Source organism: Heteronotia binoei, chromosome 5 (genome assembly GCF_032191835.1).
Source record: "Heteronotia binoei isolate CCM8104 ecotype False Entrance Well chromosome 5, APGP_CSIRO_Hbin_v1, whole genome shotgun sequence".
Lineage (NCBI taxonomy): Eukaryota > Metazoa > Chordata > Lepidosauria > Squamata > Gekkonidae > Heteronotia > Heteronotia binoei.
The window spans coordinates 145,278,227-145,298,773 of NC_083227.1; the positions used below are offsets into that span (position 1 = coordinate 145,278,227).

At 46.5% G+C, this 20,547-nt stretch overlaps 1 protein-coding gene across 3 annotated transcripts in view; it reads right to left on the reverse strand.

Annotated features, from left to right (window-relative positions):
- Positions 1-20,547, reverse strand: part of PPP2R2B (protein phosphatase 2 regulatory subunit Bbeta) — a 417,322-nt gene that overhangs the window by 11,233 nt on the left and 385,542 nt on the right. For all 3 annotated transcript variants that reach the window (XM_060240555.1, XM_060240556.1, XM_060240557.1), the window contains one exon: positions 16,761-16,925. In XM_060240555.1, the coding sequence (XP_060096538.1) occupies positions 16,761-16,925 (165 nt within the window). The remainder of the gene's footprint in view (positions 1-16,760; positions 16,926-20,547) is intronic.

Genomic DNA, 20,547 nt, shown 5'->3' on the forward strand with positions numbered 1-20,547 from the left:
TCTTTCTTCAGAAATAAGTTTCTTTATTGGATACACAATGTTTCTACTGGAGAAGACCATTGAAAGTGATAACATACATTGGATGGGTACTATCATATATTGGGGGTACATCAAAGGCAGGGCCCTTTAAATCACTTCTTAAAACAAAAGTTGCTTTCTCCCTCAGAGGTGTTTGATTCACACGCTTGCTATCTGTCTTTCCTGAGTCTACCCACACTCCCCCTTTCACTTGGCGGCCTTGCCTGGCCTGGGAAACGGCGCGGTGTCTCTCTGTGTTCTGCCAGCCGTTTACTACCCCTGGCGCCCAAGGCCTCCCTCCCTCTGACATACCTTGCCTTCTACTACAGGGCAAAAAGGTTAGTCTTAAACAAATAAACAGTATAGGCAATATGGTTAGTATCGATAGGAAGCGATTGAACACAAGCTGACATACTGCCCCCCCCTAAGCTCTTGCTCGGGGCTTGTCTGGGTGCAGTAGGTAAAATTGCTTAAGCAGTTTAGGAGCATTGAGATCTGGAGCTTTGACCCACTCATCGCAGCTGGGCGGAAAGTAGCGCCAGCGTACTAAATACTGTAGGACCCCCCGGTGCATTCTAGAATCGAGAATCTCTTTCACTTCGTGGTGCTTCTGGCCCCGGACCATCGTGGGTTCCGGTTCGGGGCCCCGAGGGTGCCACTTCGACCCACCCGGATCTCGACGGATAAGACTGCAATGGAAAACAGGGTGTATTTTACTAAACAGTTTGGGCAAGTCCAATTCAACAGTCACTTTATTGATCACCCGTTTGATCTTGAAGGGGCCGAGGAACCGGTAGGCTAGCTTCCGAGATGTCTGGGGAAGCGGAAGGTTCTTGGTTGACAAAAACACAGTCTCTCCGACCTTGAAATCCCACCCCGGGCCGTGCTTTTTGTCGAATTGGGCTTTATAGTCTCTTTTGGCCTCTTCCAGGTTCTCCTGGATGACTTTCCAGGAGCTCTCTAATGATTTCCACCATTGCTGGCATTCTGGCGAGATAGGGGGGGTGCTTCCGCCCGGGAGCGTTGGGAAAGGCTTCCCCTCGTACCCGTGCACAGCCTGGAACGGGGAGACTTTTATTGAACCATGCAGGCTGTTGTTGTAGCTGTATTCGGCAAAGGGTAACAGCTCTACCCAGTTGTTTTGCTGAAAGTTCACATAGCACCGGAGGTACTGCTCCAGAAGCCCGTTCACCCGCTCACTCTGCCCGTCCATCTGCGGGTGGTAGGCAGAGCTTAGTCCCTGTTCCATTCCCAGTAATTTGCAGAACTCCCGCCAGAAGTTGGCAACGAACTGTGGCCCGCGGTCACTAATGACCTTATCGGGGAACGAGTGGATCCGGGCCACGTGCACGAAGAACAGATGGGCTAATTCTTTGGCGGTGGGGAGTTTTTTGCACGGGATGAAATGGGCTTGTTTCGAGAATGTGTCCACTACGAGAATCACTGTCCGCCCTTTTGAGGGTGGTAGCTCCACGATAAAATCCATGGAAATCACCGACCAGGGTCGCTCTGCCGAGGGAAGCGGTTGGAGCAGCCCGGGCACCTTCCCTCCCCTCCGTTTGGCCATTAAGCAAGTTGGACACGTTTGCACAAATTCAGAAATGTCTTTTTTCATGTGGGGCCACCAGAACTGCCTGTGCACCATGTGCAGGGTTTTCACATACCCATAGTGGCCGGCCAGTTTGCTGGTGTGGCAGTGTTGTACCACTTCCACCAGGAGTGATTTCAGGACGTAAAGTTTCCCATCATGGAACCAGAACCCCCCGTCCCCTTTTGCTAACCCCTCCGGGCAGTCATTCCCTTCCGCCTCCGCGATCAACTTGCTCCCCCCCCACGGGGTGCTCGGGGGCTTCGCCGCCTGTGAACGGGTTTGGACTGCGCCTGCCACTGCCTCGGGGGGGATGAGAGAGTCTATGACTTCCTCGCGTTCACTCTCGTGCTGCGGGAGCCGAGAGAGCGCGTCGGCTAGAAAATTCTTCGACCCTGGTATGTGACGGTGAAGTCAAATTTGGCGAAGAACCCGGCCCACCGTATTTGCTTGCCGGTCAGTTTCCGGCGCCCTGTGAGCGCTTCTAGGTTTTTGTGGTCAGTCCAGATCTCGAAGGGAACCCTAGCCCCCTCCAATCACGATTGCCATGTTTTCAGGGCGAAGGTGACGGCGTAGGCTTCCTTGTCCCACACCGACCAGTTCCTTTGCTCGCCTGAGAACTTTTTGGAAATGTACTCGCAGGGTCTTAGGCAGCCCCCCTCGTCCTTCTGCATCAGTATGGCTCCTACGGCCGTGTCGGAGGCGTCGCATTGGACCACGAAGGGCTTGAGCTCATTGGGGTGCACTAGCACGGGTTCGCTCGTGAAGAGCCGCTTTAAGGTCTCAAACGCTTCTTGGCACTGGCTAGTCCAGTGGAGCTTCGCCCCGGGTTTTTTCGCTTCGGGCCCCCTCCCCTTGGTCTGCAATAGGTTGGTGAGGGGCAGGGCCACCTTGGCGAACCCCTGAATGAACGTTCTGTAGAAATTTGCAAACCCGAGAAATGATTGGAGCTGTCTACGTGTTCTCGGGGGTTCCCACTCTAACACTGCTTGGATTTTAGCCGGATCCATGGCTAAGCCCTTCCCGGACACGCGGAAGCCTAGGTAGTCTAATTCTTCCTTGTGGAACTCACATTTGGACAATTTGGCGTACAGTTTGTTTTCATAAAGGGTGGTTAGTACCTCCCGGACCAATTTGACATGGGAGGGCATGTCTTTCGAGTAAATAATGATGTCATCCAGGTACACCACCATCCCCTTGTACAGGTACTTCCGGAGGACCTCATTGATAAAGTTCATAAAGACCCCGGGGGCCCCTTGCAGCCCAAACGGCATTACTAGATACTCAAACTGTCCCATCAGCGTGTTGAACGCCGTCTTCCATTCGTCCCCCTCCTTGATCCTGACTCTAAAGTAGGCGTCCCGTAAGTCTAACTTGGTGAAAATGGATCCCTCCGAGACGCCGCTCAACAAGTCTTTGATGAGGGGGATGGGGTAGGCATTGGACATCGAAATCCCATTTATCCCGCGAAAATCTGTGCAAAGCCTAAGACTTCCATCCTTTTTCTTGCGGAATAGGACGGGGGCCGCATGGGGGGCCGTTGCTGGGCGGATGAACCCCCGACGGAGGTTTTTGTCGAGGAACTTTTGCAATTCCTCCTTTTCCGCCCAGCCCATTGAATACAACTTGGCTTTTGGAAGCGGCTGCCCTGGGATGAGCTCTATGGCGCAGTCAGAGGACCGATGGGGTGGTAGCTCATCCGCTTCGATTTCACTAAAAGCCCCTTTTAGGTCTCGATACTCCCTCGGGATCGTTCTCACTTCCTCTATGGTCACACATATTTTTTCATTTTTGGGGGGAGGCTGGGGTCCCCAGGACTCTCGCCATAGGTGGGAGGTGCACCGCCGATCCAGGAAGTCAATAGTGTGCTCCCCCCACTGAATGTCCGGCTGGTGCCTTGCTAGCCACCCCACTCCTAGCACAATGTCAAATGAGCAGGAAGGCGCAATCACAAATACTTCTGGGTCCCAATGGTCCTCTACCCCCATGAGTATCTCCTGCGTTCTGTCGATGCAGGGTTCCCCCTTCATTCGTGTCCCGTCCATCTGCTCGAATTCGAGGGGCCGGGGTAGGCGCTCGCGCCCAATTCCTAACATGTCCACAAACCGCGGGGTGATTAGCTCCCGCGTGCACCCAGAGTCTATGAGCGCTCGGGCATGTACAAAGCGCTTTAATTCCACATTTAATAAAGTCAGTGGGATGAACATCAGTTCCCCCGAGATTCTCACCCGTAGTGGTGCCGCTTTCTCCGGGACCTGCCGCTGGGCACCTTCTAGTGCAGGTCGTCCTCGTTTCCCGACGGCTCGGCCTCCCAGGTGTCATCCCCAAGCTCTTCCAGCATTATAGAATCCTCGTCAAGCACCATCGACAGAGCGGTGCTGCTGCGGCTCGACTCCTTCGGCTTGCTGGGCTTCTTGGCGCCGCCGCTCGGCCCTTTCGTGGCGGGGGTGCTGGGTCTCGCCCGGTCCGGGCAGTTGGCGGCCAGGTGGTTCGGGTCCCCGCACTGGTAGCACTTGCGGGGCCCCGGAGTGATCTTGGGGCTCGCCCCCCCTCCTGCTTTCTTGGGCTCCACTTTCGCCGCCGGCCGCCTGTCTCGGCTGGAGCGCGGTTGGAGCCCCTGGCGTTGGATCGCCACTTCCTTCATGTTGTTTTCGATCTCCCCCGCCAGCTGGATCCAGCCCACCAAGGTGTCAGGGCGGACCTGCCCCAGCGCCCGGTCCAGGATGCCCGGGTTGAGCCCTTTCTTGTACGCCCGGATCTTCATGGCCTCGCTCCAGCCCCTTATTTTGCGGCTATGGTTCCGGAACTCTAGGGAGTACTCTCGGATCGACTTCCCCCCTTGGCGCAGCCCCTCGAGGGCTGCTATGGCCACGGTCTCCCTTAGGGGGTCTTCGAATTGGGACAGGAGGGCTTGCAGGAACCCCGCCACGGTGGCCACTTCCGGCCCGTTCGCCTCGAAGAGGATCACGTACCAAAGTTGGGCTTCCCCCTCCAACTTCGACCCCAGGTAGGCCACGCGGCTGCGTTCGTCGTGGAAGGACGCCCCCCAGTAGTGCATGTAGCTGTTGGCCTGGATGATGAAGTACTCTACCTTGTCTGGGCTGCCGTCGAATGTGACGAGCAGCTCCCGAGCCTTTACCTGGGGCTTGGGGGGCGCCCGGCGCCGTGGGCGCTGCCAGTGCAGCCGGAGCCACCGGTGCCGCTGGGATGACTGGCGCGGTGGGCTGCTGCGGGATCGGGGCTGCCGCCCCGCCGGCGCCCGCGATGGCACAGTCCACTTGCTTCTGCACCTCTTTTAGTATCAGAGTCATGGTGAGGTTCATCTCCCGGCGGAGGTCGCAGCCCAGGATCTCGACCTCCCGTCGGAGTTCGTCCATGGTGGCGGCTTTCGGGGAGGAGGCTCGCGATTCCTCATCTTCACCATCTCGGGAGTCGCAGCTGTCTCTCCTCCGGCGTGGTCCTGGGCCTTCCTCGGGCTCCGTCCGCTGGCTCGGGCGAGCCGGGTGGTGCCTCCAGGTCCCCGGGGTTGCGGAGGAGGTTGGCGTGGCGTTGCACGGCCTCTTCCATCAGGGTAGTGGAGGTGCGGTGCTTCCACTTCTGCGGGGTGATGAAGAGCACTTGGCTGCTCACCTTCCGTGGCTTGCGTTTCTCGGTAACGTACCAAGCCGGGGACCCTGGCAGCTCTGGTATGCAGGGCTCTCGGTCGTCCGGTGCCTCTGTAGCCATTCGCTAGAAGTAACTTTCGCCGATAAGCCCCTTGTTAGGGATCACTTTCAAAATGTCAGCGTAGTGTTCATTGAGATTCCAAAACAAAAGAACTCTTTCTTCAGAAATAAGTTTCTTTATTGGATACACAATGTTTCTACTGGAGAAGACCATTGAAAGTGATAACATACATTGGATGGGTACTATCATATATTGGGGGTACATCAAAGGCAGGGCCCTTTAAATCACTTCTTAAAACAAAAGTTGCTTTCTCCCTCAGAGGTGTTTGATTCACACGCTTGCTATCTGTCTTTCCTGAGTCTACCCACACTCCCCCTTTCACTTGGCGGCCTTGCCTGGCCTGGGAAACGGCGCGGTGTCTCTCTGTGTTCTGCCAGCCGTTTACTACCCCTGGCGCCCAAGGCCTCCCTCCCTCTGACATACCTTGCATTCTACTACAGGGCAAAAAGGTTAGTCTTAAACAAATAAACAGTATAGGCAATATGGTTAGTATCGATAGGAAGCGATTGAACACAAGCTGACACCCACTGTGAAGAAAGGTGGGGTATAAATAAAGTAAATAATAAATGTAGCTGATGGTGGGAAGCAGATAAAAAGTAGGTTGGTGAATGGCTGAGAAGGAGAGAAGGAGGCAGGGAGAGGGGAGATTATATGGATGCTTCTAGGAGGAGGAAAAGAGGAAATAGTGTGGGGATACAGGGGAGAGCCAGGTGCAACCCCAAAGTCCTTGAGGGTTCCCCAATGTGCAAGTCAGCCTGGCTCTGGCTGGCAACATGCAACTGGGCCATAATTTTCCTAAATAGAGGCTGAAGTGGGAGAGAGAGGGAAAGCGGAAGTCAGAGGGGCAGATAAATGTAGGTTGGCTGTTGGGCAGGAAGGAGAGAAGGAAGCAGGAAAAGAAGAGAGGCTACAGTGGCCTTCAGGAAAGGGAAAGAGAAAATAGTGGGGGAGAGGGCAATGAGGGCAATAAGATCCCTCCTGTAAGACCTTGTGGGTTCCTGCTTGTGTGTAAATAAAACAAGATGCATCGTAGAAAAGGGACATTTAGGAGAGAGATTAATTTCTTTTGAGATGCATAGAAGGGCTGAATTTGTAGTGAAAACACTGTAATGCTCCCATCCTTGGCCTTCGAAGAACAATATACTCTCAAACTTTAAAAAAAAAACACGATTTTTTAAAAAAGTTTGAGACTGGCAGTCAGACCAGCTGCTTGATAAACTGGAAAAAAATACTACCAAAGCAGAACTTCCCCACTCAGCACAAACATTTGTTCAGTCTTATTTACCCTCTAACTCAGTGCTGAGCTGTGAACTTCTGAATTTTGGAATCTGGGGAGCATGATGATGGGAGGGGGACTCTGATGTTCCAAGATAAATGATCCTTCTACAAATCTGAAATGGCATCACCCGCAGCAGCTCCAGCTTGAGGTCCATGAGCTGCCAGCAGGAAATCTGATGACACATCGTTTTTAAAAAAACAAAACAAAAACATCAACAATAGAAAAACCAAGATCTGTCTGGTTTGTGCAGAGCATCTCAGTACCACGAGGGCCTGTCACTGCTATAATAATTATGGGCTCAGGCACACCAGAGGGCGGGATTTAGAAGGCATTCTTAACAGCTGCATCATTTCGACTAACTCTGCCTATCTGTATGTTTGAGTCAAGTTTGGCAGTGTTATGTAAAGTGATGACAGAAGTACAAGGGAAAATTTGCAGCCATCACCAAAGTATCAAAATCCAGAGCAAGTGAAAAGCTTACAGTACAGTCAAATGAAAAAGGACATGGTGGAATTCCAAAAAATAGGTAGAGCAGATGCAGCGGAATACAGAGGAAGACAGAAGCCTCGTCCCTGAAGATGCACAAATCCAAGGAAAGCAAAAACAGATCCTGAATGCTCAGCAGAAACTTTAATCCCAAATCCATTTGCCCAACTGACAATCACATCACAGAGATGTGATGGTTGTGTCCTCCTCCCCTCACTTTACACTGCTTTATTTAGGAGAGCAGATGACATGGCTGCCATCTGGGTTGCTAAGATCTGCTGGGGAAATTCCTACAGATTTGGGGGTGGTGCCTGAGGAGAGGAAAGTTTGAGGAAGCAGCTGAGAGGGGATGTGATGACATCTGGATCGGGGTGCCTCGGCAGTGCTGATGTTGTTGGACCTATCGGCTGCGTTCGATACGGTTGACCATTGGTTACTGACTTGCCGCCTTGCCGATGCGGGGATTCAGGGGTGGCCTTACAGTGGCTTTCCTCTTTCCTTGAAGGTCGGGGACAAAGGGTCGCGATTGGGGGGGAGCTATCCCAGAGGCGCACACTCGACTGTGGTGTGCCCCAAGGGGCGGTTCTCTCCCCGATGTTATTCAACATCTATATGCGACCCCTTGCCCAGATCGCCCGAAGGTATGGGCTGGGATGTCACCAGTATGCTGATGACACCCAGCTCTATCTGCTTATGGATGACCGACTGGTCTGCGTCCCAGAAAATCTGGATCGGGCATTACAGTCCGTGGCTGAGTGGCTCAGACTGAGTGGACTAAGGCTAAATCCTATGAAGACAGAGGTCCTTTGCTTGGGTCGTCGGGGACCAGAGGGGGAAATCCCCCTGCCAGTTTTTGATGGTGTGCCGCTGATGGCGGCGGACAGGGTCAAGAACCTGGGGGTACTATTGGAGCCTTCCTTAAAGATGGAGGCTCAGATAGCAGCCACTGCCAAGTCCGCGTTTTTTCATCTTAGGCGGGCAAGGCAGTTCGCTCCCTTCCTGGATCGCGACGACCTAACAACAGTGATCCATGCTACGGTCACCTCGAGGTTGGACTACTGCAATGCCCTCTACATGGGGCTGCCCCTGTGCCGAACTTGGAAATAGCATGCTGGTGCAGAATGCCGCGGCCCAGCTGTTATTGGGCCTCCCAAGATGGGGGCACATTCGGCCGGGTCTTCGGACTCTGCACTGGCTTCCAGTAATGTACCGAGTTCAGTACAAGGTGCTGGTCATTACCTTTAAAGCCCTATATGGCCTGGGACCTGCCTACCTGAAGGACCGTCTCTCCCCACATGTTCCCCTGAGAGTACTGAGATCGGGAACCCAAAACCTTCTCGCTATCCCTGGGCCAAAAGAAGCCCGCCTAAAATCTACTAGGGACAGGGCCTTCTCTGTTATGGCCCCTACATGGTGGAATCAGCTGCCGGAGGAGGTGAGGGCCCTGCGGGACCTTGTTCAGTTCCGCAGGGCCTGTAAGACAACCCTCTTCCGGCTAGCCTACACCTAACTGATATGAGAAACTAAATGTAGCTTTACCAGACTCCTGTTATATATACTGTTGTATTGTTTAATGTTTCTAAGGTTTTAAATGTTTTAAACATTTTAAATGCTTATATATTTAAATGCTAGTTTAATTTGTTTGACTTTCTGTTGTGAGCTGCCCTGAGCCACTTTCGTGGGAAGGGCGGGATATAAATCATAAATAAATAAATAAATAAATACACTCCACCCTTTCCTCCAGTGGAAGGGATATCTGTATTCCAAAGATCAGTTGTAATTCTGTAAGAACTCTAGACTCCACCTTGAAGCTGGTAACCTAGCTGTCATCCAGCCTCTGCTTACAGTCAACATGAGACCGGAACGAGGAAAGGGAGAAAAGAAGGAACGCCTCTGTCTTGTCAGTCATTGGCACTGTTCTCAGCCTGCTTTTCCTCAGAAGGGGGAAAGGTTAAAGCCCTGGGTAATGTAGATTTAGGGATCTGGAGCAGAAGAGAGAAATACTATCTGCAACTTCAGGGCCTTTGTTCTAGACAACTGTCACCATCACTGTAATGGAAAAATGGAGCATTCTTGCCAGATTTGAAATTCTTCTGACCGAGCCTCACAATTCCTGAGTTTTGCTTGGAGCTCATCCCATAGCTCTCTCCTCCCACCATCTCTCATACCCAGGGATGCTAACTTCCAGGTGGTGGCTGGAGACCTCCTGGGAAAGAAAACCTCTCTCTGACATTTTGCTGCTCTTGTCACTGCAGAGGAGAAGTGGACACAGCCACACTCCTATCTCAACTGGGGCAATAACTGCACTGGATTTTAAAAAAGCCACATCCTTTCCAGACATCCAGGGCACTTTCCCACACTTTGGGCGTTTTCGCACAGGGCTTACCCCGGAGCGACGTCCCTCTTCACCGCGCAGCATCTGCGCGGATTTCACACCAACTGCTCTGCAGAACCAGGAAGAGCCACGGCTTTTGCGTCGCAAATGTAAACCGCCAAAAACTTTGCGGCTCTGCGGAGCAGTTGGTGCTAAATCCTCGCAGATGCTGCACGGTGAAGAGGGACGTCGCTCCGGGGTAAGCTCTGTGCGAAAACGCCCTTCCTGTTGCTTGAGACCTGCCAGGTACACACTAGGACTTGCTACTGTGCTATTGAAATTAGCAATCCTGAATTCTTGCATCTTTATTTATGAGAAAGCAAAAGATCCGTTCTGAATTAAGTCTACATCCCCAACATTTCCCTCTATTTTTTCCTCAAGACCATTTTAAAAAAAACAACAATGCTTGCTTTGTGGTTTATTCATCAAAAGGCAGACATAAATGATTTTGCTTCCCACATTTCTCATCTTCATCATTTGCAATTACTACCAAATGTAAAGTGAAAATTGGAAGTACAGAAATCTGTGAACTATCTAGTTATCAAAGACCATATGTGCTTCTTCACTCAATAAACTCTTACAGTCCGTGTCTTAATGGTACTATGGCAACTGGTGCTTCATTTGCAGTTCTGTCATCACCTAATGACCAAGTATTGGTCCTATTCCAAATGAGATAGATATCTTTAGGCACAGGAGATTGCCAGACTATGCACATACTGGTTCCTAACCGACTCAACAAGGGATTGGTCCCAATTAAAAAAGACTAATGGAACGGTAATGGATGAATATGGATAATCATTCCATTTTTTTTGTAGAGATCATACTCATTAGGGCTATTTTGTAAGCTTAAATGCCTGTTAAGTAAAAGCATCATTTCTGTGTGAAGCATCAAGGATCTTGTCATGCCCTAGAGGTTTAGATACACTTTGGCCATTATGTTTGGTCTTACCCATGATGTCCTTGCAATTCTGCTACATGTTTAGCAGACCCTGTGTCATCCAGGAACTGCTGTCCTGCCACAGAGAAACCTTCCTCCTTTGAGACAAGCACCTGCAGTTACAACAAGGAAGGAAGGAAACTGCCCCTACGTTTCCTGTCTGAAGAAGATTCTGGCCTTTCCTCCAGTAGTAGTAAGATTTTGACCATGAAGTTAAATGCTCTCCGACAATATATTTGCTTAGAACCTTATTAAAGATATCTTGTAGAAAGCTAGGTTGTCTTTAAATACATTACCCCATATCCTTGAGCAGCTATGCTACTTGTATCTATTTATTTTCTAGGTAGACTCCCTTGCTTTTGTTGACATGGCCTTATGATAAGGGCACAATGTCTTTTCTTATGAAGTATATCTCACAGGAAGTAATATCTTGTCTAGGAAGACATCTGTAGAAAGACCTTGTAGAAAGACCTTCACTCCTTATATGGAGGTCTGGCTTTCTATTTCCCCATAAGAGAGAACACTTCTTTAAAAGGCAGCAGACCCCCCACCCCTCACACATTAGGCTAAGCTCCTAATGCAAAGAGATAGGCACAACAGGTTGCTATAGGGAGAACACCCCCAATCCTTTACAAGGGAGGAGGAGCGGCTGGATCAGTGGCTGTGAAAGACTTGCCAATCCCGACTGGAAATGTATCAGTGTGGATTGGAAGTGACTTCAAATGGTGTCAGGGACTGCAGCAGACTGGATGCACCTTGAGGGGCTGAACTCTCCACTTATATGGCAAGAACATGGAAGCCTCTCAGAAGAGGAGGATGGTATCAGGCCCTCCATAAAGAGAGAGAGGTGTCCAGTGCACTCCAATACATAGCCTTAACAGTAAGGCCTGTGGTGAGATAAACATTGGAGAAAACTTTGGCAGCCAGCAGGCTCCACGTCCATGTCACCAGAAGACAAGGCCAGTACCAGATAGGAATTGACAACAAGCAGGACATTTTGACCACAAAGACAGACTACATTAGCTGCTTGTTGCCAGCTGATCTACATCTAACAAAGTCTTCCATGGAACGCAGACCCACCTACAGTTCCCCACATCTTCTACACTGAAACTGTGGAACTAGTGTCAATATTTTGTGCTAAACACAGACCAAGAAGTGATAAAGTAAAAAGAGAAACCAGACTATTGTATTAGATCCTGGTGGTTGTGTGTATGAAAAACATTACATACTAGGGCTTCAGCAATAAACCAGCAAATAAATAAGCAAGCCAGCAAGCATCTTGTATCATTCCAGAAACCATTTGGCACTGCCTACATATTCTTTGGGCTAGTTTACCCTTGCAATAGTTCTTTTGGGAGTACTACGGACTGCTTCTAGAGGCACAACCAAGCAGTGCTCATAGGGAGCTGCTGTGCTCTGAGGACTAGTACTTCCATGTGGGAGTATTATACATAGCTATTGACATTTGCATGATAACTGCAGCCCCCCAAAGGTCACGAGACCCCTGCAACTCATCCTGGAATAGTGTCTGTCTAATTGCTCACATTTCACAGGTAACAAAGATCAGGCGAATGTTGGAACCCTTTTATAGTTCAATGGTTGTGATAACAAAAAAATGCTATTGTGAATATAGGCAGCTACTGTGAATATAGGTTTGACTGGCAGTGGGATTCTGGCTGTCCAAGGCACAAGGAAAAGAGCTCAGCACTAGGACTATAAATCCCATCCTCTTTTAACACTTGGAACCTTTTTCGGAATCTTATTCCTCTTCTATGCCTACCCAGAGATGTGACCTTGATACTTGCATGAATTGCAGAGTGAAGGGAAACCTGGCTATACTCTGTACGTCATCACTCTCTCTACAATGGCCACCTGCCAAGAATGAAATCGTTTTGCAAAGAGGGACTTCTCTCTAGGAGGTTGCATTAGAACAGCATGCTACAAAGAAGGCTGAGCAATGGAGTTCAACTCCATGGGCATTTATTTTGCTAGCTCTTTTATACTGTCAAGATGCCTACCAACTCTACTGTGATATTGGGAAGCTACAGCGCCATGCCCTTTAGATTCTAAAATGTAGATCATCAGGATGGCTGGCAGCGCCATCTTAGCAGGTTTATTTAGAATTCTACTCAGTTCTATTCAGTAGAGCTTATTCCCGGGACGGTATTCTTATGATTGCACTGTGACTAAGGTAAATAACCCTCTTTCTTTGATCTACTACAGATAAAATGTATACACAAAAATACTGTATTTCCAGCCTAAGGATATATTTTCTAAAGCCAACACAGGGCAGGATATTGCACCCATATCAAATTGGCATGATTCAGAAGTACTGATCTGCATTTTGATTCAATGCTAACAGTTATTAAATATTTCTTTTGCAAGACCTCATTTTTATCAACTAGAGTTGCTTTTCATTTTGAACCCTGATGAACTGCCTCAGTTCCAACTTTCACGTCTGCTGAACCACAATCGACTGAGCGCCAATGCTTCAGAAGGACAGAGGAAAATCAATATTAGCCCTCAAGGGAGGGTCAAATTGAACTTGTTTTCACAGTTAGCTTATACATGTGCTTAAGGAAACTGTAGCAGCAGAACAAAGAGATAAGTCAAGCCTAGATCTCTTGTGCTGAAAAGTGAATATGGCTTCCAACTTAATGCTTGGGTTATGAATTTGAGTTGTGCTCTAGTGGATACAATACTTAGGTACAAGAGAAACAAGATTCTTTTATTTTTTTTACCAAGGGTATCATTTAGGAGTGTGCACTTGAAATAAAAATTGGCACGATCACACATTGGATTTTGAGAACAGGTTCCATATTGGTATTCCAGAAAATTCAGGTCACCCAGCACTGTTTCAGGATTCTGATTCAGTTTTTAATGGGTTCCAAAAAACCTAGGTCCATTAGTCTCTGAGGGGAAGGCACTTGAGTAGCTGTTTTCCACCCCAAATTGGAGAGAACCTAGTCCTGCCTGTCTCTTAGCCCTCCCAACTTTTAAGCAAATTGGGTCAAGGATCTAATTCTATGGACCCCAGAATAAGATGCCCCCAGCTCTTCTACTTTTTTCAATGGCGGGGGGGGGGGGATTTAATGCTTTCTCCAGGGCAAAGAAGCCAATAGCCAAGAACACAAGAGCAACTAACAAGTCCAACAGAACCAATATCAAACCCAACATAGAGAGAATACAACTTGGGAAATTTCCCTTCTAAGCACAAACCCTTTAACAATTAAAATGCAAAGCAGTTAAAAAATTCTAGAACCAGGCAACAGAAGACAACCCCAAAAAAACAGCACAAGACTTTTAAACCTCTTTACAAAAAGTACAAAACAAATTCAAGTGAAACTGTTTTTTTGAAAGAACCAGAAAGGAAACAATGGCTCCCCTCCAACTACAGCCCTGCAAGAAAAACAAAAAAAAAATGCAGGAAAACTTGAAATAATATTTTTAACTAAAGGGCAAACCATTCCTGGCACAGAACAAGAAAAAGGTCTTCTCAAGGAGGCAGCAGTAAGCAGCTGAATTAATCCAAGGCACAGACAGACCACAGCAACAACAATAGCACACTACTCTCAAAAAATCTCACCCTGGAATGAAGTCAAGCCGCAGCTGGGCCTGCTATTTATCCTCTTTGCCTATGGTCAGAGTAGAGGGCTATGACACAAATCATTGTGATTGGGGAGCAAATTCTAGTGCTCCCCTAATATGTGATCCTGGGAGAGCTGCCTCCCTCCCTCCTCCCTCCAGTTGCCTGGGAAACCTGTAAAACAAAACAAAAACATCCCAGGCCTAGGATCCTTATAAAGCCAGACCTGGATATTCCCAAATATTCCTGAATGACCAGATACTGACCCAGATACGTATTCCAGATAATCCTGAATAGAACCCTAATACCTAATGAAACCCAAAAATACACTCTTGCAATAAACAATTCCCTCACTGCAAAACCACAGTGAAGCCTCTAAAATGTGTTTTGTTTACAAAAAGCAGCTGTTTTGATCAAAGCAGACTGGGTTGGTTCACTCGGATTAAATCCTTCCTGGATTATTCATTCAAATTTAGGAATGATTTAGTCTGGTTGATTAATCCTGAGAAATTAAACTACTCCATTACTCCATCTTTGAACGAATTCTTTTGCATAAGAATTTAATCTGGATTCAAGCATCAATTTCACTTACTCAAGATAAAAGGAAGTGAATGAACTAAACTGTACACAAGAATTGATCAGTATTCATTTTTAAGTACTGGAAATAAAGGCAAGTATCATTTTAAAAATTTCCCTGAGGCATGATGATATGCCCAAAAGTCAATTAACTCTTTCAACATTCGGTTTTATCTGCTATATAATCCCCCCCCCCCACTAATCTTACAGCAATTCACATAACCAAACTGGTGTGCTGAGAATGTGGGATAAGGGCCGGCCCTAGGGTGTGTGGTGCCCCAGGCAGACTCACTGTCTGCTGCCCTGTGCCCTTGGAGGCCCTAGGTGCATGTGTGCACGTGCATGCACACCCCAGGCCATGCCGTCGCTGCCCCCCTTCCTCCCTTCCATGGTGCTGCACTCTGCTGCTCACCTCCCTGGTGCACTCAAGAGGACCACCGCTAGAATCAGCCCCCTACTCACTTCCATGCACCCTAGGCATCTCAGTGTTCTCTCTTAAAATAGCACTGGAGGAGGCTTCACTCTCCTTCCTTTCCGGAACCAGTAGTGAGGGGGGAGTGAAGCCTTGTTGAGAGCTCTCTTAAGAGAGAATGCTGAGATGCCCGGGCTGCATCAAAGCAGGTAGGACCGATTCTAGCGGAACTCCTCTGAGTGTGCCGAGGGGCGCAGCTGAGCATGGCACTGCAGAACGGAAGGGGAGGGAGGTGGGACAGCGGCATGGTGGTGATGATGATGGTGGAATTAGGCTGTCTTGGGTACGTGGAAGGCGGGAGAGCCCAATTCAGCGCCCCCCGGTGCCCTAGGCAAATGCCTAATTTGCCTAGTGGGCGAGCCAGCCCTGTGTGGGATGAATGAGTGGCAGGTTGTGAACTAATTGAGTTGCCAAGCGATCACAGAATTGTAACATCACATGCCAAATTCAGCTTGAATATGGCCAGCTCGTGCGGGGTTCTTTTTGTTTGTTTTAGGACAAAAAACTACACAAAGATATGAAAACTACATAAGCATTGACCAACAAATTAATATTCAGTACAGAGAATACATTTTTCAGCACATTAGCTGGCACATGTGAACAAGTTTATAGGTAGCTATGATGATTCCTGTTTGTTGTCATGAAAAGCAGTACATGACCAGCAATTTGATACTTAAAGATACTTCAGGAACAAACAGATGTTTGTTCATAACAGGCACAAGCCTGACTTGTTGCCATCCTCCTAAATCTTTCCTCCCTCATATATAGAGCACAATGGAAGTCTTGGTAATTTTCAAAACCGTCAATTAAATTCCTACTTGCTCTAACATCCAAAAGCCTCAAAGATCCCCCTACCTCACAAATTGGGATTCTAAAACCCACATTAAACTGTGGTTTAGTCTCCTTGCTTGTGGAGAAAAAGACCAAACTCAAGTTTGCTATTACATCTAAATGTAGATCTTGGAACAAAATCTCCATTTAGATGCAATAGCAAACTTGAGTTTGACTGATGGCTTCCAAAATCCAGAAACCTTCAATTGCACTTTGATTGCCAGGGGAGGAAGGAGAAAAGATGGAATTTAGAACCAAGAAAATTGAAGAGAAATGAAAATTACACTTAGACTTGACTTTTTCAGATGAAAATCTAATTTTTACTTTACTTTTTCTTTTACAATCCATTGATACTTTTGTACATGATATCTAGCTCTTGATGGAAGGAAATGGACATTGTGCTGATTGCATATATTCCTTGCATATTTCTCTTTTGTCACTGTAAAATGTAATGGTGTAATCACATTACCTGTACATTGCAGTAGCTGTCCATCAAGTGCTTTCTGTCATTGCTCCTCCATCCAGAATGCAGGGATTTCCTATTTACTTTGAACTTTCAGCCTGACATTAAACAATTCCTTGGAGACATCTAAGATTCCATTGAGTTAGAAGCTAAAGGCTGCTCAGATGTCACTTAGTACAGCACAAAGTTCAGGCTATATAGTGAAATCCTGGGCCAGGTTGGAGTTGTCTCATATGCTTGTTTAGAAAAATGCTATATCGTAAGTACCTTTTTGTTAATGTCCTGCTTGTGTATCTTACTCTTCCCTTTTTGAATGATCATTAAAGTCTTTCATTCTTCCACACAGACCTGTCATTGGAAGAAATTCCATAAGACAAAATCCCCCCCCTCCCACGCACATATGGTTGTATCAGGAGATACTCACATTTGGAGTGCTTGTCGCACAGGGCAGATGCTCGCATGTCACATAATCTTATTGTCCCTTTGCTGCTGCTGTAGACAAAGGTGTTGCAGTGGTGTGGATGAAACTCTGCAGCTGTAATCACTTCTGTCAGCTCCTCCATGTTTGCTGGTTTTATATCTACAATATCTGGCACAAGTGAATCAAGGCAAAACAAACAGCACAGTCTAGAGTCCTCAACACTTGATTTTCAGAGTGGGTGGCCAGACACAGACTACAGAAATATGGATTGAAATCTCCAAAATAAAACAGGTCCAGTGGTACCTTAAAGGCTAATAACATTTATTTCAATGTAAGCTTTTGTGAGTCACCATTCATGTCTTTGGAGATGTATGGAAATCAATTTGAGATTCCTCATCAAAGAGGTTATAAAATGAGTATTTCAGGTGTACAGTATAAGAAAAAAAGGATGTAGAGAGGTCTGAACTCCATCATAATACTTCGAATGGTCTCCTCTTCATATGTTATATGTCTGCACATTTAAGATGGGAGCAGTCTAACATACGTTTCCTTCCATCAAGAGCTGGATAAAATTCCATACAACGCCCCCCCCCCTCAAAAAATTGTAATCTGCAGATTTTATTGGGATTTTAAGACAGGGAAGTGGCCACCATCACCAAATGGCAGACCGATCACAAAATTTGCTGAGGGGAGGGTAAATGTAAAATTCCTACCAAAGCACCCTCCTTTGATGGAAGGAACTGCCTGCAGACCCAAACACGACTCCTCTTGGAGTCTTCTGAAGCACCTCCTACTCTAATGAAGTTGGAAAAAGCCAGGATTGGCTTGTTTGGGGAAAGAAGCAAGTGACTTCCAAGAAATACATTGATGGGCTCTATGGCATCCATGAAAACCACACTGCCAACACTGACTTAGCACTACAAAGTCTTAAGAACCGCTTGACCCTAAAAAAATTGAGGCACCATTTTGTTAAAAATTAAAACTGTAAAATAAATAGACCTGTGAGAAGAAATGTGGGTGGGGAGAGAGAAGAACAGATTGAAAAACAAATTTAAAATACTGAAAAAAATACTTAACACACCAGAAACTATAGCTAACAAATAACACCTCCCTCACATCAAGAATATTTAGTTCCTTTGAACATGGGACTAGGGAGATAATGAAAGGACACCTGTAAGCTGGTTCAGTAGTAGGCATGTGATTCAAAAGGTTTAAAACTCCGGTACACTGAGGCTCCCAAATTCACACAGGGAAGCCCTTTTCAAGCTTTATGCTTCACCATGCATAGTAAAAAAATGTGCTACATACATTTCTCCCAATATATTTTGTCTGAAATGATTCTGGTTTACATGTACTGAAGCTGATCCATAGATCATGACCATGCATGATCACACATAGGGCTTTTGGGGTAGAAAAAGCCCAGGAGGAACTCATTTGCATATTAGGCCACACCCCCTCGACACCAAGCCAGCTAGAACGGCATTCCTGCTCAAAAAAAAGCCCTGATCACACATAGCACATTCTCCCCATACTCATGGTAAAATGTACCAACAGAAAAGGGCTTGGATCCATCGTGAATTAGAATTTGACTGAACCAAGTTATTTTGCATCAGGTTCTGTAGAGTGCATGAGTGAACACAGCAGCAACAAGCCGGTTTTACACACTATTAGAGTTCAATTGCAATTTACTGAGACATCTAAATGCAGCTGGTGTCTTCATCTGCCTCCCTCCCTTTCCTGGCATTTGGTCTTTCCCATGCTGTCATGATTTTAATCATTCAATAATATACATTGCCCAAATAGTCTTTCTGCTGTCCGTCACTAAGAAGTTGCCTTTGTCTTCTTCTCTGATCACATATCTTTATTTGACATGTGAACTTCACCTTTCCTCAAAGTGTTAGCCATGCAGGATCCACAGAATAAGGTTTGTTTTTGTTGTTTTTACTAAAGGCTGAGTGATATAACAAAAGTTAGTGCATCATTTCCTGCTCTGTTTTATTGTTCTATATATGAATCCAAGATTGGTGCTTATATGGTAACATTTAATTTACATCAACTGTATCAGAGGTAGGGCTAATCACTCAACACTGGGTGAGAAGTGTATCTCTGTCTATGATGCATAGGCTGCAATCTTAAGAATCCTTTCCCAGAAGTAAATTCCACCCATTAAACAAAATGGGACATACTTATGAGTAGACCTGCTCAGGCTTCCTCCCATAAATGTAGTTATATCAGAAGTGGATGGGTGGATATCTGATTGAAAACAAAATAACAGTCCTCTGATGAATATTTTAGTTTTTCTAAATATCCAACAGGTATTAATTTGTATTTATATGTGCTTTCAGGAACGGTGTGCAACGCAGGTACAGAGAGTCCCACAGACAAAAGAACAAAGTGGGGAAGTCAATAATCTGAGCAAGAAGACATGCCAATAAAGACTTTGATTGTATGAGTCTGCTCTATTCCATTTCTTATACTTAATTATCATACTCCATATCAGTCAACTTTTATATAATTAAAATCTGGAAATACCAGAGGTCTACATTTTATTACCTGTCTAAATTTCTTTGAACAAATGTTAGAACATCACTGAATAGATAATAGTTAGCTAAAAATGGTTCCTGTTTAGTTTGGACAGTGAAATGTCCTATACATTCCTCAGGTCACTGTCATACCATTCATAACGTGAGCATTTCCCCTCATTTCAAGTCTACCCATTTTTAATAAAAACTTAATTTTTTTGTTAATTTTTCCTTGGTAGGAAAGAAGGATATTTTGTAACCCTGTACAATATTGCTAACTTCACAGTTCCACAAAGACATCTCAAGGCTCTCACCCATCAGTACTTCCACTGAATCCCTGTTTTTCGTTCCACATCAAAACTATGTCTTATTTTAAAAAATAATGTACAATCCTGGGATGCTGGAGAAAATATGTACAACAAATATATAAAAAGCAGGATGGACAGACTGGAGACAGTGACAGCTAAGACTGGGAGAGGAGGCTCAGTGGTAGAGCATCTGCTTGGTAAGCAGAAGGTCCCAGGTTCAATCCCCAGCATCTCCAACTAAAAAGGGTTCAGGCAAATAGGCATGAAAAACCTCGGCTTGAGACCCTGGAGAGCCGTTGCCAGTCTGAGTAGACAATACTGACTTTGATGGACCAAGGGTCTGATTCAGTATAAGGCAGCTTCATATGTTCATTGTTGTGGCTTGTTATAGCTAAACAGTAGTAGAAGAAGGGGCCCTTATAGTGACTCTGTCCTCATCAACAATCCATCTGAAGAGTATCTTTTAAAAAGAGACTATCTCTAAGAGGTAACATTGAGATTGCTGCTGAGTATATGCTGTGAGAAAGTCCCACTATTTTAAAGCAAAATAATTACACCAAGAAATTGGGGTGGGATTTTTAAGAATGCGTCACAGGAACACTGCTTACATTTCAGGTTATGCTTATTAGTTTTAGAACATGGAAAGCTGACAGTCAAACAATAGCGTGCACACACTAAGAGGAAATCCCACATTTCCTTATTTTATCTACTCACTTCCAGAAGTCAACTAAATAGTCCTTGTACCACTTTCTGTACAAGGAGGCAGAGGTGTGATCCCCCCCATGGGATAAACTGAAATAATTAAACAGTCAGGTTATCATACTATAAAGAATTTTAAATTTAAAGAATTCCTTTTCAGAATCTGCTTTAAGATGATCACAAGTGGCAATCATTCTAAGATTCAGGGTGTGTTTATTGGTGCTTTTCTACTGGCCTTATCAGTCAGGTCAAAAGCTCCTA